General features: G+C 37.5%; 1 protein-coding gene across 4 annotated transcripts in view; it reads left to right on the top strand.

Annotated features, from left to right (window-relative positions):
* Positions 1 to 13,650, top strand: part of LOC143020894 (uncharacterized) — a 55,608-nt gene that overhangs the window by 11,152 nt on the left and 30,806 nt on the right. For all 4 annotated transcript variants that reach the window (XM_076177778.1, XM_076177775.1, XM_076177777.1 and 1 more), the window contains exons 3-4: positions 1,582 to 1,739; positions 1,889 to 2,038. In XM_076177778.1, coding sequence (XP_076033893.1) covers positions 1,582 to 1,739; positions 1,889 to 2,038 — 308 coding nt within the window. The remainder of the gene's footprint in view (positions 1 to 1,581; positions 1,740 to 1,888; positions 2,039 to 13,650) is intronic.

Genomic DNA, 13,650 nt, shown 5'->3' with positions numbered 1-13,650 from the left:
AAAGCAGAGGTGGAGGGAATGAACTGTAGGGGGCGACCGAGGATGAGATGGATGGATGGGGTAAAAGGGGCGTTGAGAAAGAGGGGAATGTCTGTTGAAGGAGGGCAGAAAACAGAAATTAGGGGTGAGTGGAGAATGGATGTGTATGGTTGATGCTGTGATGCATGAAAAGGAGCGGGTGGGGGATATGTGTGAATGATATTTTGATGCATTCTGAAGGGATTTCTCCCCTCTTCTCTTTTTCTGCATGAGGGGATGGAGAAGGGGGTTTGCCAATTAAATGAAGTGGCCTTGCTGTGGATGTGCTGTCTTACTGCATTGCTTCTCACCCAGGAAACGGACAAAATTCAGGGATGACCTGTCATCCAGGAGGAGCCAAGAAAAAAGGGAGGGCTGGTGAATGGGAGTGGAATTATTCCATTTGACTTTGGCTACCTCCCTTGTTAGGGGCAAAAAGCCCTTGTTATATGTATTTTGTTTATTATTATTACTATTTTGTGGATATATATATATATATATATATATATATATATATATAATATATATACAAATATATATATATATATATATATATATATATATATATATATATATGTATTTGTATATTTATATACACATATATATATATATATACAACGGCAATTCCTCTCTTGCTCATTGGCCCCTTTCGCCCCATCCATCTATTTCATCCTCACTCATCCCCTCAAGTTCACTCCATTCATCTCTGCTTTCCACACTATTTTTGCTAATCTTTCTTCACTTATTTTTTCCATGCATCAAAACCATCCCAGTAATCTTCCATCAGCCATCTCCCTTTCCACCCCCACTCACTTCCTCCCCCCTCTCTCTCTCTCTCTCTCTCTCTCTCTCTCTCTCTCTCTCTCTCTCTCTCTCTCTCTCTCTCTCTCTCTCTCTCTCTCTCTCTCTCTCTCTCTCTCTCTCTCTCTCTCTCTCTCTCTCTCTCTCTCTCTCTCTCTCTCTCTCTCTTTATCTAGCCTTGTAACCCCCTTCATACTTTTCAGAAACTTAATCTCATAAACATTTAAACTTCTCTCTACCTCTCTTAAATTCCAAGTCTCCATCCCATACAGTGTTGTAGGCATAATTCCCCCTTCATATAATCTTCTCTTTGCACCCATTCCCAGGTGCCTGTTTCTCATGACACTTTTCAGTCCCCCAAGACATTTACATGCTTCCCTCACTCAGCAGTTTATCTCCACCCTCATTCCTCCATTTTTTGCTACATGTGACCCTAAATACCTAAAAATATCAACTTACTCCAGCCTCTCTCCTCTAAGACTTACCTCCAACTTAATGCCACCATCTCCCATTGTATATTTCATCACCTCATTTTTACCCACATTTTACTTTCAACTTCCTCCTATTACATACTTTCCCAAACTCCATCACTAACTACCTTAGACCCTCCTCTGACCCCACTACACTCACAGTGTTATCTGCAAAAAACAACTGGCTCACCTTTCACTTCCTTTCAATATCTCTAACCTCTAACTAATCTCTAGATGCCTCTAATATGTTGATTACCAAGTTCATAATACCTTATTCATCACTATCATGCAGGTGTAGCTAAGGGCAAACTAAGCAAGCCCAATGTGACATCTGTCATCTATAATTCCATGAAGGGCAACAGTGAGAATGATTCAGGAACTTTGTCCCATTCAGTTGGTACCAACAAACCTTTAGGATCAAGTGAAAATCCAATTCAACTTGTTCAGCAAGTAAGGATTCCATCTTTCTATCGTATATTTTGATGACCTGGTCATTTCACTTAAAGTATTATTGTTCATAAGAAATATTGTGAAATTTTAAGTAGTTGTAACTAAGACACTGCATTGTGCTAGGGCCTTGAACTTTGATATATTTTCAGGGTAACACTTTTCAAGCCCTGCAACCTCTTCAGGAGAAACAGTTGCAGCAAATTACTGCCCTTCTTCAGCAACACAAGTTCACAACTCCTTTTGCCAAGGATCACAATGAAATATTTGATCCAGAGACTAACATGAGGATTGTTTACAAGGTAAAATGATTTTATCCAGTTTTAGCTTTTGGTTCTCAGGTTGGATAGACTTAATTGATACAGGGGCATCTGCAGGAATTTTCACAAAGGGGACTACATGCCAAATGAACACCGTTTATGTTATTAAATAAAATCTAGTTTTACAGACCTTTTTTCCACAACATTTTAGATGATTGCAAATCTCTCATATGGTAAAATGTGTAAATTACACTTGTTTGAACAGGTTTTGACACTTAAAAACTTTAATCTGTAAAGTGCATAAATTACACAAATGGTTTGAAATATTTTTGACTGCTGCAGAATGGATATGTGGTGTCACTAGCTGTTGAGGCTGTGCACGTATAATTTCCAGCTTCAGCTGCTCAGCAAGGATTGTAACTTTAAGGTTGTTACTGCTTCACAGAATCGGGATGACTATGTATGGGATTCTTTCATCAATGGCTTGTTCTCTCATACAGTCAGGCAACGATTGCTTGAAAACAAAACGTTGGACCTAAGTATGGCTGTTGATCAAGCTAGGGCACTCAATGTTGCTCAGAAGACCTCAGAATCTTATTTTTGTTTTACTGTCTCTGGTGTAAGTGCTGCTATGACATCCAAGCCTGCTCGCACCGATGAAGGGATCTGAACTACTACAACATCTGAAACTGCTTATTGTGCTGAAAGGACCTGTGCTTCTGCCAATTCAAAGTCCCAGTGGTCCCTGTCACAATCATGGATTGTGCCATGCAAGAAATGTCACTTGTCAAAGTGTAACAAGCAGGGACACTTTGCTAAAGTGTGCTGGTCTACAAAATTTTCTACTTCTGCATCTACTTAGTCTTCTACACTGGCTGTCATCTCTGCTTCTTCTCTGAGACATCTATGGTGAGCTACTGTGTATGTTTTGGTTGGTAATAATGAAGCAACCACTCTTATTGACACAGGGAGCTCTGAATCTTTCATCTCATAGGTATGCTAAGAAGTACAAGTTGAAGGTTGTCCCAGTGACTGGAAACGTATCTATGGCCTCTTCATCACTCATGTCTCCTGTGAAGAGATGCTGCACAGTTGACATAAATTTGAAGGTTGAGTGCTACTACAATACAAGGCTCTCTGTGCTGCCAGACTTGTGTTGTAATGTCATTCTTGGTCAAGACTTCATGAGCCAGTACTCTAGTGTTACTGTGGACTTTGGCAGATCCAAGAAAGATCTAAATATCTCCAACCCCGCCATTTGTAGTGTACTGTCTGCTTTGGTGGATACACCTCATCTCTTTTCAAGCCTTGCTCCTCATTGCAACAAAATCTTGGAGGTTTGGGGATGATGATAAGTTCATAAGGTCTAAAGTTAACAAGATGCTACATGATGGTGTTATTGAGGAAAGTACATCTCCATGGAGGGCACAGGTTCTTGTTGTGTCAAATGAGTGCCACTGAAAGAGATTTGTTATTGACTATGGACAGATCATTAATAGATTCACTTATTTGGATGTGTATCCTCTCCCAAGAATAGACAACCTTGTCACGGAACTGTCTTATTACTGGATCTAAAAAGTGCTTATCAATCAGATATCTATACGGTAAGAGCACAAGCCATATACTGCTTTTGAAGTGAATGGCAAACTAAATCAATAAAGCAGAGTGCCATCCGGGGTTATGAACAGTGTTGCCTGCTTCCAAAGGACTATTGACAACATCATCAAGCAACATGATTTGCATGGAACTTATGCTTATGTGGACAATATTGTTGTGGCAGGGAAGACCCAGCTGGAGCACGATGAGAACTTGGCAAAGTTTCAAGAGGCTGCCTGGTTCCACAACCTTACCTTCAACAAGACTAAGTCTGTCATTTCTACAAAATCAATAGATTTTCTTGGTTACACAATAACCCATGGCTCTCTCAAACCAGATTCTGAACATTTACATCCATTAAAGGAATTACCGATCCCTAAAGACCGTACTTATTTATGCCATGTTATTGGTATGTTTTCCCGATTCTCTGACAAGATCAGACCTCTTGTTACCATTGACACTTTTCCTCTGAGTCCAGAGGCCCTGAAAGCCATTGATAATCTTAAAGAAGAGATTGGGAAGGCTGTTGTGTACTCAATTGATGAAACTATTTGTTTGGTAGTTGAGACTGATGCCTCCGATACAGGCAGGTTGTCCAGTTGTCTTTTTCTCTTGCACCCTCACACCTACTGAATGCAAACACTGCAGTAGAAGTGGAGGCAGCATTTGTGGAATCTGTACAGAGGTGGTCTCATTACTTGACAGGACGATGTTTTACCTTAGTTATGGACCAACAGGCTGTCAGCTTTATGTTCCATATGAATCGGCTTGCAAAAATTAAGAATGATAAAATTCAACGAAGGAGGATTGAGTTAGGGTGTTACAACTATGACATCATGTACCATCCTGGTAAATACAACATTCCTGCAGACACTCTCATATGTGCTCACTGTGGAGCTACTGTCAGTAATGAGAAGCTATCTGAGCTCCACGCTTGATTTTACCATCCTGGTGCAATAAGACTTTCTCATTTTGTCAGCGTGAGAAAGCTTCTTTATTCTGTGGAAGACGTGAAGAGGATGTGCTCTGAATTACCCTCAGTGTTCCCGATTGAAGCCTTGGTTTTACAAACCACATCAAACTCCCCTTATCAAAGCCACACAGCCCTTTGAACATCTTAGTTTGGACTTCATGGGGCCTCTACCCTCAAACTCCAGAAACTGCTATATGCTCGTGGTGGTGGATAAATATTCTCATTTTCTGTTTGGATTTGCCTGTCAGAACACGACTACTGGTACTATAATCCATTATCTAAATCAGACTTTTGCAATATTTGGCATGCCTTCCTATCTGCATTCTGGTCACAGATCCTCATTTATGGCCAAGGATCTACATAAATTCTTGCACAATCTAGGCATCACCACTAGTCGAACGACACATTATAATCCTCAAGGGAATTGGTGGTGTGAAAGGTATAATGTTATAATCTGGAAGCATATAACCCTTGCTCTGGCATCCGAGAACCTTCAAGAATGTTGGTGGGAAACAGTGCTGCCTGACACTCATCATTCAATTAGGTCTCTGCTCTGCACAGCCACCAATGCTACACCGCGTGAGAGACTCTTCTCATACCAGTGTCAATCTCCCAGTGACCATTCATTGCCAACTTGGTTATCTGTTCCTGGACCTGTCTTACTATGATGTCACTTTCACACCAGTGAATATGAACCCCTTGTTGTGAGGTTCAGTTTTTAGAGGCAAACCCACAATATGCTCATGTAAGATTTGCTGATGGATGCAAATAAAAAATATCAGTGCATGACTTGGCTCCAATTGGTAATGTATCATTGTATGAGAGGCAAAAGGATCTCATCGTCGATCCATCTACAGAGACTGGTTTGGTGGAGATTCTTTCGGTGCTTACTGCCGATTCACCTGAATTGAATTCTTCCGATGCTGTAGGTGATCAGAGTATATTCATCAAGGAAGGAGATATGAAGGTTGATTCTCTTCCAGCCCGGGTATCTGGTGCTCCAGCTAGTCTCCAGTTTAGGGATGAACCCTCCACTCTTGCGCATATTGGCCCTGAAAAACTGTGTCGATCTACGCAGGAAAGTCACAAACCTCTTTGCAATATAGAACAATAATTCTTCAAGGATGTGGTGATCTAAGCTTCATGTAACTTTATATGTATAATTGCCTGATGAGTTACACTACATTATTTTGTCTACTTATAACTAATTGTATATATTATCCTGATTAGAATGGGTGTGTTTAGTTGTATTTTTTCTGTTTTGTTTTCAGACTGTATTGACGTTTTGTTAGTTGAATAAAGCCTAGAAAAAGGTTTTGACTCTTCTTTATGAATACCACCGTACTATTTTATGTTGTTGCTTCTTCATCTATTGTGATCTTTCATGTGTTTCCTAACTCTGGTGTACGGCTTGAAATGTATGTATCCTGTTTCAGATGTAATCATCTATGTTATACACTAGCTTCAGTTCTGTAATCAAGATTTCATATGGGAGAATTTTGTCTTCCCCATAGATAAAATAGTGTGGAGTTTCACCTGTAGCTGTATTAATATGGTTATTGAGTGCACATTTAACACAAGGAATCCAATTATCCCAAGTTATACTATGTGGGCTTATCAAATCTCGAAAGACAAGTGATAATTTTCTTATTTAAACTTTCTACAACTCCATTGCTCTGCAGATGATTAACTTGAATATTAATTTGGTTTACCTTAACCTATATCATTCTTCCAAGATTTTGTTAAATTCAGTACCATTGTCTGAAACTAAGATCTTGGGAGTAGTGAAATTACAGATGATTTGTTCATGTATTACGGAAGCAATTGTTTCAGCTCTCTTATTTGGTATGGGATGTAAAATACAAAATCTTGATAATCCATGGGAACAAATACATATTCATATCCATTTTCAGACATAGGTAAATAGTGTGTCTAAGTGAATTCTCCTCAAAGGTTTCTGTGGTATGGGATATGATAGCATAGGAAAAGGCTTATGTGTAGTTCCTTTTACCTCAACACATTTTAAGTAACTTTCAATATGTAAGTAAATATCGCCCTTCATGCCTGGCCAAAAGTATTTAAATTGTGCTTGTCTACAAGTTTTATCTTCTCCTGGATGAGAACTATAATCACTTATGAATTGTAATACTTCTTGTACAAAAGTTTGTGGAATTACCAACTGATTCACTGGGCCCTTAGAAATATCCTTCCCATTTACAGCAGTTTTTCTATACAAAAGTCCATTGCTCAAGCGAAATTCATCTATCTTATACCCCTTTGGTAGTTTTGGAGGGGTTCATCAAATTCTAAGCTACTTTTTCCCAAGCCTTATCTCTTCTTTGTTCCATTATCAAGTCCTCATCTAATGTTAATAGTTCCTTAGTACTGCAGATAAAATTGATCAACCCTGTCGTTGTTTGGTTAATATTCCTATATAGTTCATCTGCTGCAACGTTTTTCCTACCTGGAATGTATTCAAACTTAAACTAGTAGCATTGAAGTGTAGTAAACTACCTGGCTAATCTGCCCCCAAGGTTCTTGTGTATGATCAGTCCACACTCTGATTGGATATCCCAGTATCATATCTCTAAAACTCTCTAGTGAATATATCATTGCTAATGTTTCTCTTTCTGTAATGGAGTAGTTTCTGCATTATTACAAAGTCTTCATGTGAAAGCTATTGGTTGCAGTTTTCCATCTCTCTCTTGCATCAGTATGCCTCCTAACCCTATATCAGATGCAGCAGTGCAAATGATGAACTTGTTATCATAATTAGGAAATATGGGAACTGGAGAACTAGTAAGTTTATCTTTCAACTTGTCAAAAGCTTGTTGTGTAGGTCCCCAAATGAACTTGGAATCTTTCCTCAACAAAGAACTTAATGGATTAGCTATGTTTACATATCCCTTAATAAACTTCCTATAGTATCCTGTCAATCCCAAGAAACTTCTAACTTTTTCTACATAGTTCCTTACTTCATCTTCCTTTGAATTCACTGTATCCTACTAAGTCCATGTCTGTCTATCTCATGTCCCAAATAACACTGTCCTGTAAAAACATTACATTTTTCAAGTTTCACTTTCAACCCTGCTTCAACTAGTCTTGGGAATACCAAATTAATTTCTTAAAGTGCTCAGTCACTGTTTAGGAAACTATTAAAATGTCATCCAGAAATACACTGGCAGTGTTTCCTAACAACCCCTCTAGTACTGTATTCATTAATCTCATAATTTAATGGACTGTTACATAACCCAAATGGCATTCATTTGAATGTGTAGTGCCCTGTTGTTGTACAAAATGCTGTATAATCCTGTGAATCTTAATGCAACTCAATTTGCCAAAACACTGATTTGATATCTATTTTGCTAAAATACATATATGAAGGATATCTGGTATTACCAGTAATGGTAGTTGATCAGGTATTGTCTGTTTATTAGACAATGACTGGATGCATGGCACCATCTGATTTTGGCATCAGAATCAATGGGAAGTTCCATTCACTTTGACTAGGTTCTATGATATCCCAATAACATTTCAGCAGTCAACTTCTCTACAATGGTTAGCTTGGAATGTGGTAATCTGTAGGCAGGTATAGATAGGTTGAGTCCCTGGTTTTAATTTTATCTGATGTTTTAATACAATTGTTTTGTCCAATGCACCCCTCGGCAAAGCAATTGCTTTATTGTGCTTCACAAACAGTGCAATTAAACTTGAATTTAGCTCTGGAAAACAAGTTGGCTCTAGTTGAATCTTATATATCTCTCCCAAATCTGTTCACAAGCAGTGCAATTAAACTTGAATTTAGCTCTGGAAAACAAGTAGGCTCTAGTTGAATCTTATATATCTCTCCCAAATCTGTTACTGAATTGAACAGATTGATGGAATTGGTGATTCCACCTCTTCAGGATTCTTGTTAAAATCTTAATGGGTCTTGGACAGACTTGAAAACATCCTATTTGTATACCTTTTCTTAAGACAATGTCTTTGTTCAAAGTACCAGTCACTAATATTTCTACCCTGTTCTTGTGTGTTTTATAAATCTCTGAGTCCAATTTCAAACCTTTTATCCTAATTGATTCTGGGATGGTTAAAATTTCAGAGTCTACATTGACTTCTTTCAACTGCACTTCTCTGTTAATTGCTCTGGAGTGCAAAAATGTCAACTTTATTATGCCACCTTTCACAGTTAGCAAATCTTCATTTGGATTTGATGAATTCTGATTAATTTTTGAGATTTCTTGAACATCTGAGCTGTGTTTGCTATGTGTACCCTTTTCTTCTGTTTGTGCTCTCAGTTCTTAAATAGACTGCTCTGCCCCGCTACTATCAACCTTGTCCTTGTAGTTGTCCTTCTCCTTTACTAGCTCATCCTTGTACCAGCGTGGGGATTTGCAAGCACTGCGTGGTCCAGTATATTCCTTTTAGTTCATGCGATGAATTCTATGTTGTGCTGATTCCCTTCACACACATAAGCAATTATCATGCACTAAATTCATTAGGTGTAGTCTTCTTTAGTAGTATTTACCTAGTTGTATTTTGCGGGAAGGGGAGCTACGCTCATGGTGTCATGCCTTTGTATCTCACAGTGTCTAGTTTGCTCTTAAACTCATGAATAGTTTTTGCACACACTATTTCATTGTCCAGTTTGTTGCAAGTGTCCACTCTATGTGGAAAACTGTTTTTCTTCAGATCTCTTCTGTAACTATGTTTTTTTTTTTTTTTTCCGTGTTCTCTTGTCCCAGTTTAACAAGTCCTCTATATCAAGTATTTCTGTGCCTTTCATAATTCTGTACATGGTCAGTGGATCATCTCTCTTCTTTGCTCCAGAGTTGGTAACTCCAGTTTAGCCAATCTCTCCTCATATAACAAGTTTGCAAGTGCAGGTGCCATTTTTGTTGCTGCTCTCTGGATTCTTTCTATTTTCTTTATATTCTTTTTGGTACTGGGTGACCACAATGTCGCCGCATATTCTAGTCTAGGCCTTATCAATGTGACTAATATTTTTTTAATAATTTCTTCGTCCAAATATGTAAATGCCACTTTTATTGATCTTAGCAAGTTGCAGGATTCTCCAACAATTTTGTTTATCTGTTTGTCATAGGACAAGTCGTTTGAGATAATTACACCCAAATCTTTTTTGGATCCCTCCTGTACCTCCTTGGTTGCAATTTTATATTGTCCTGATATTCTGTTTTTGGTTTTTCCAAACTCCATTATGCTACACTTGTTAATATTGAAGTCCACTTCCCATTTCTGACTCCAGTTCCATATTTTATTCAGGTCTTCATGCAGTGATTTGCAATCCTTTTCAGTTTTTACTTTCCTTAACAGTTTGGGGTCGTCTGCAAAGAAGCTCATGTAACATTTCACATCATCATCCATGTCATTCACATAAATAGCAAACATTACTGGAGCCAATACAGATCCTTGCGGTACTCCACTGATCACCTCTTTCCAATCTGAATATTTTTCTCTGAGCACTACTCTCATCTTTCTACCGATCAGGAAGTCCTCCATCCATTTTAGTAGGTTCCCTTGTATCCCTCCTATATGTTCCAGTTTATTTAATAATTTGTTGTGTGGTACTTTGCCAAAAGTTTTTTGTAAGTCCAGGAAGGCACAATCACCCCATTCATTCCTCTCTTGCACTATGTCTATTAATCTTGAGTAGAAACATATTAAGTTTGTGGTACATGGTCTTCCTTGTCTGAACCCAAATTGTCTTGGGTTTATTATATTGTTGTCTTGCAGGTGTTTTACCCATCAATTCTTGATGATTTTCTCACAAATTTTGTTTATAGTGTTTGTTAATGAAACTGGCCTATAGTTAGTTGGTTCTTTACAAAGGATTACAAAGGCGGAGCATGCCGACAGGAGACCTTTTGGTCCATATCTAGGCCGTATGCAAAAAAAATCATAATAATAAATTAATCAATAAAAACTATAATGTAAATAACAAATAAAATACATAAATGCATAGGTATAGTTGAATAATAAACAAGCAGGTAAATAGTAAATAATAATAAATTGACATATAACTAATAATAAATGAGAGTCAAACAGACAAATACTTATTTCTCTTTTTATCCATATCTTATTGTACTTTTCACTCCTTGCCAAGTTACCCACTTTTTCAAATATGTCTTCTACTACCATTTGTGATCTTAGTTTTATCTTTAGGGATTGATTTTCTATCAGACTAGTGACCGATCCTATATGTTTCATCAACATCTTTATTTGCATCTTGGGCTCCCTCCTGAATTTCTTTTAGGATTTCTATTGCTGTCTCTTTTTCTCTCATGTACCTCGCCCAACCATATTTTTCTTTTAGTCCATATACCACAATACATTTTTTCCTATCCACTGTGTCTCTGACCCAATTTGCTTTTTCATTAATTACTTGGAAAATTGTGTCTTTTGCATTTTCCTGCATTTGTTTTTGGACTAGTTCTTTGAAAACAATTTATTTATTTTCAATGTTTTCCTTCCATTTCTTAATCTTTTGGATATTTTCCTCACCTAAGTTCTCTTCGATTTTTTCAGTCATTTCTTGTATTTGTTGTTAATTCTTATTTTTAAGTTTTCGCTATTGGTAGTATGCACTCAGTTGTGTGCATTGGGTTGTGTGCATTTAATTGCATCCACTATAGTTGTGTGCATTGGGTTGTGTCCCTGGCTGCTACCAACTTTCACCCCTCCTTTCACCACTGTCACCCACCATTGCCCCTTTCATCACTTTCTTCACTTGTTGCCTACACTCATCCAACTTGTCAAGTTCTGAACTGTTAGTTCCTTTTAGTTATAATCTTTTCATAGACAGGCTTCTACTTCTCATTTCACAATACTTTTCTGTCTAGGAGAATTAAATAGTTTTTCCTTCTGTATCTCTCTTCTGTTCTTATACAAAGTACTCCAAAGAGAATCCCCCAAGAGTACATATGCAAGATCCTATGTGAGCTTTGCAGTGATTTTTTTTTTTTAAGTTCAATGATCTTGAACTATACATTTAAAGATCCTCCCCCTAAGGGTGTGATCTTACAATCTTGAACCAATTTAATTTTCTCCTTCACCCTTTCACCAATCAGATTCATTGTTACAAGTCTATATGGCAATATTGTTTACTTAAATAATCATAAATCTCTGCATATCTCACTTCAGTTACAAGGAATACCATGTCAGCACTTCATTTGAGCCCCTGGTCTTTGAATTTTATCACCTACACAAAATGGGAAGCGAACTTGTGCAACTCGCTTGCTATATTGTTTTTTAAACACCTACCCATAAAATGGAACACCCGTATTCTACCCCTCTTTCTACCAGCCTCTTACATCTGTTGCAGAAAATGCATGCTGTAGCACATGTTTCATAGAGTGCTACTTGAAAATGGCAATTATCCCTTGGTCCATCAGCTGGAAAAGAGAGGTAGTGTTAGGGAGGTGATATACAGTACAACAGTAACGTTGGGGTGGAAATCAAGGTTTTGTGGCTGACAGGAGCATGATCTGAAATATGCAGAATCTTAATAGGAATCCCTTTCTCCTTGTGGCACTTTTAGGTTTCTGGCATAAAATGATAAAAAGAAAGAAAGAAAAGAAAACTGTGACCCAAGCCTTTAAAAGTATCTGCCCATATAGGGAGAGATGCCTTGGGTGTGTTTAGGGCTCGGGGATTCAATGCATGATACACAACCAGCGGTTTCAGTTTACAATCATCTGCACAGTTACTTCCAATATTAAAATATAACATTCATTTTTGACACCTGGTAGCCTGGAATAGATATGAAACAATGATATGGCAATTTCTTTTAATACAACACTGTCTCAACATTAAATATATGTTTGGAAAGAGACCTATTTTCTTCAATGATCTTTGCTATTTAGCAGGAATTTCCACTTTAGCAACTTCTTCAACTGATGCATTTTCTCCATTTTATGATTATATAATTTAATGTCAAACTCATCCCTAATGGGGGGCTAGGACAGTGCCCCTTACAGAGGACTTTGGACCATGGAATGTAATGAACCTTGCCCTTGGTTCTATGCCCCTTGTGGCAAGGGCTCAAACTGACATCCCCTCTATCTTTGCCTCAAGTAACAATGCCCTAACCAGCTTGGTCACTGGATCAGAGGATCTATGGGGAAATATATTACTTGACATGACCATAGAACATACAATGACACAGTGGGTAAAAGAAACTACTAGATATAGAAATAATGAAGAACTGTCGTGACTGGATTTAATATTTACAACAGAACCTGAAATTGTGGATCAAATTGAATACAAGACACCATTTGGGAAGAGTGACCACATACTAATGGAGGTTGAACTAGAGGAGGAAATGTATATGGAGAGAAATGAGATACAGAAAAGACTGACATACAATAAAACTGACTTTGAGAAACTTAAGAAATTCTTTCAAAATGCAAATTGGGGGGAAAAAAACCTACAATGAAGATAAACAAGTAAAAGAGAAATGGATGATTTTGATGGAAATTTATAATGAAGGAGTGGATAAACATATTCCAAGACAGAAACAGGAAAAGGTGTATATTAAGTGTTAGTTCAACGGAAGATGCAGTGAGTCGAAAGATAGAACAGATAGAGCTTAGAAAAGATGGAAAAAGGATAAAAACCAGGAAAGTGGCAAATGTATATCAACCATAGAAATGAATATATAAAAGTGCACAGAGAGGAAAAAAGAAACTATGAAAAATAGAAAAATGAAAAAGTCAACCCAAACTATTCTATAGATATGTGAATGGTAAACTTAAAAATAAACAGGAAATGGTGAAATTATGCCACAGAAATACAGAATATACAGAAGATTTAGAAATGACTGAAGATTTGAACAAACCCTTCAAGTCAGTTTTCACTAGAGAAAAAGCTTTGAAATAAAAATGAAACGAGTAGACTTTTTGTAACAATTTTATTTTTACAGAAAAGCATGTACTGTAATCTACTGACTGTGCTTAAGTTTGTGAGTATTTGAAATGCCTCCGATTGAGAATGCAGTGGACTGTGAAATACACACTGGGATACATTTTCTTGCTGCTAAAGGCATGAAAATGGCTGAAATTCATCATCA

This window comes from Oratosquilla oratoria, chromosome 41 (assembly GCF_046742065.1).
Source record: "Oratosquilla oratoria isolate Oo_2021 chromosome 41, ASM4674206v1, whole genome shotgun sequence".
In the NCBI taxonomy this organism is placed as follows: domain Eukaryota; kingdom Metazoa; phylum Arthropoda; class Malacostraca; order Stomatopoda; family Squillidae; genus Oratosquilla; species Oratosquilla oratoria.
The sequence above is the reverse complement of the archived record's forward strand: the minus strand, read 5'-3'. Positions and strand labels throughout refer to the sequence as shown.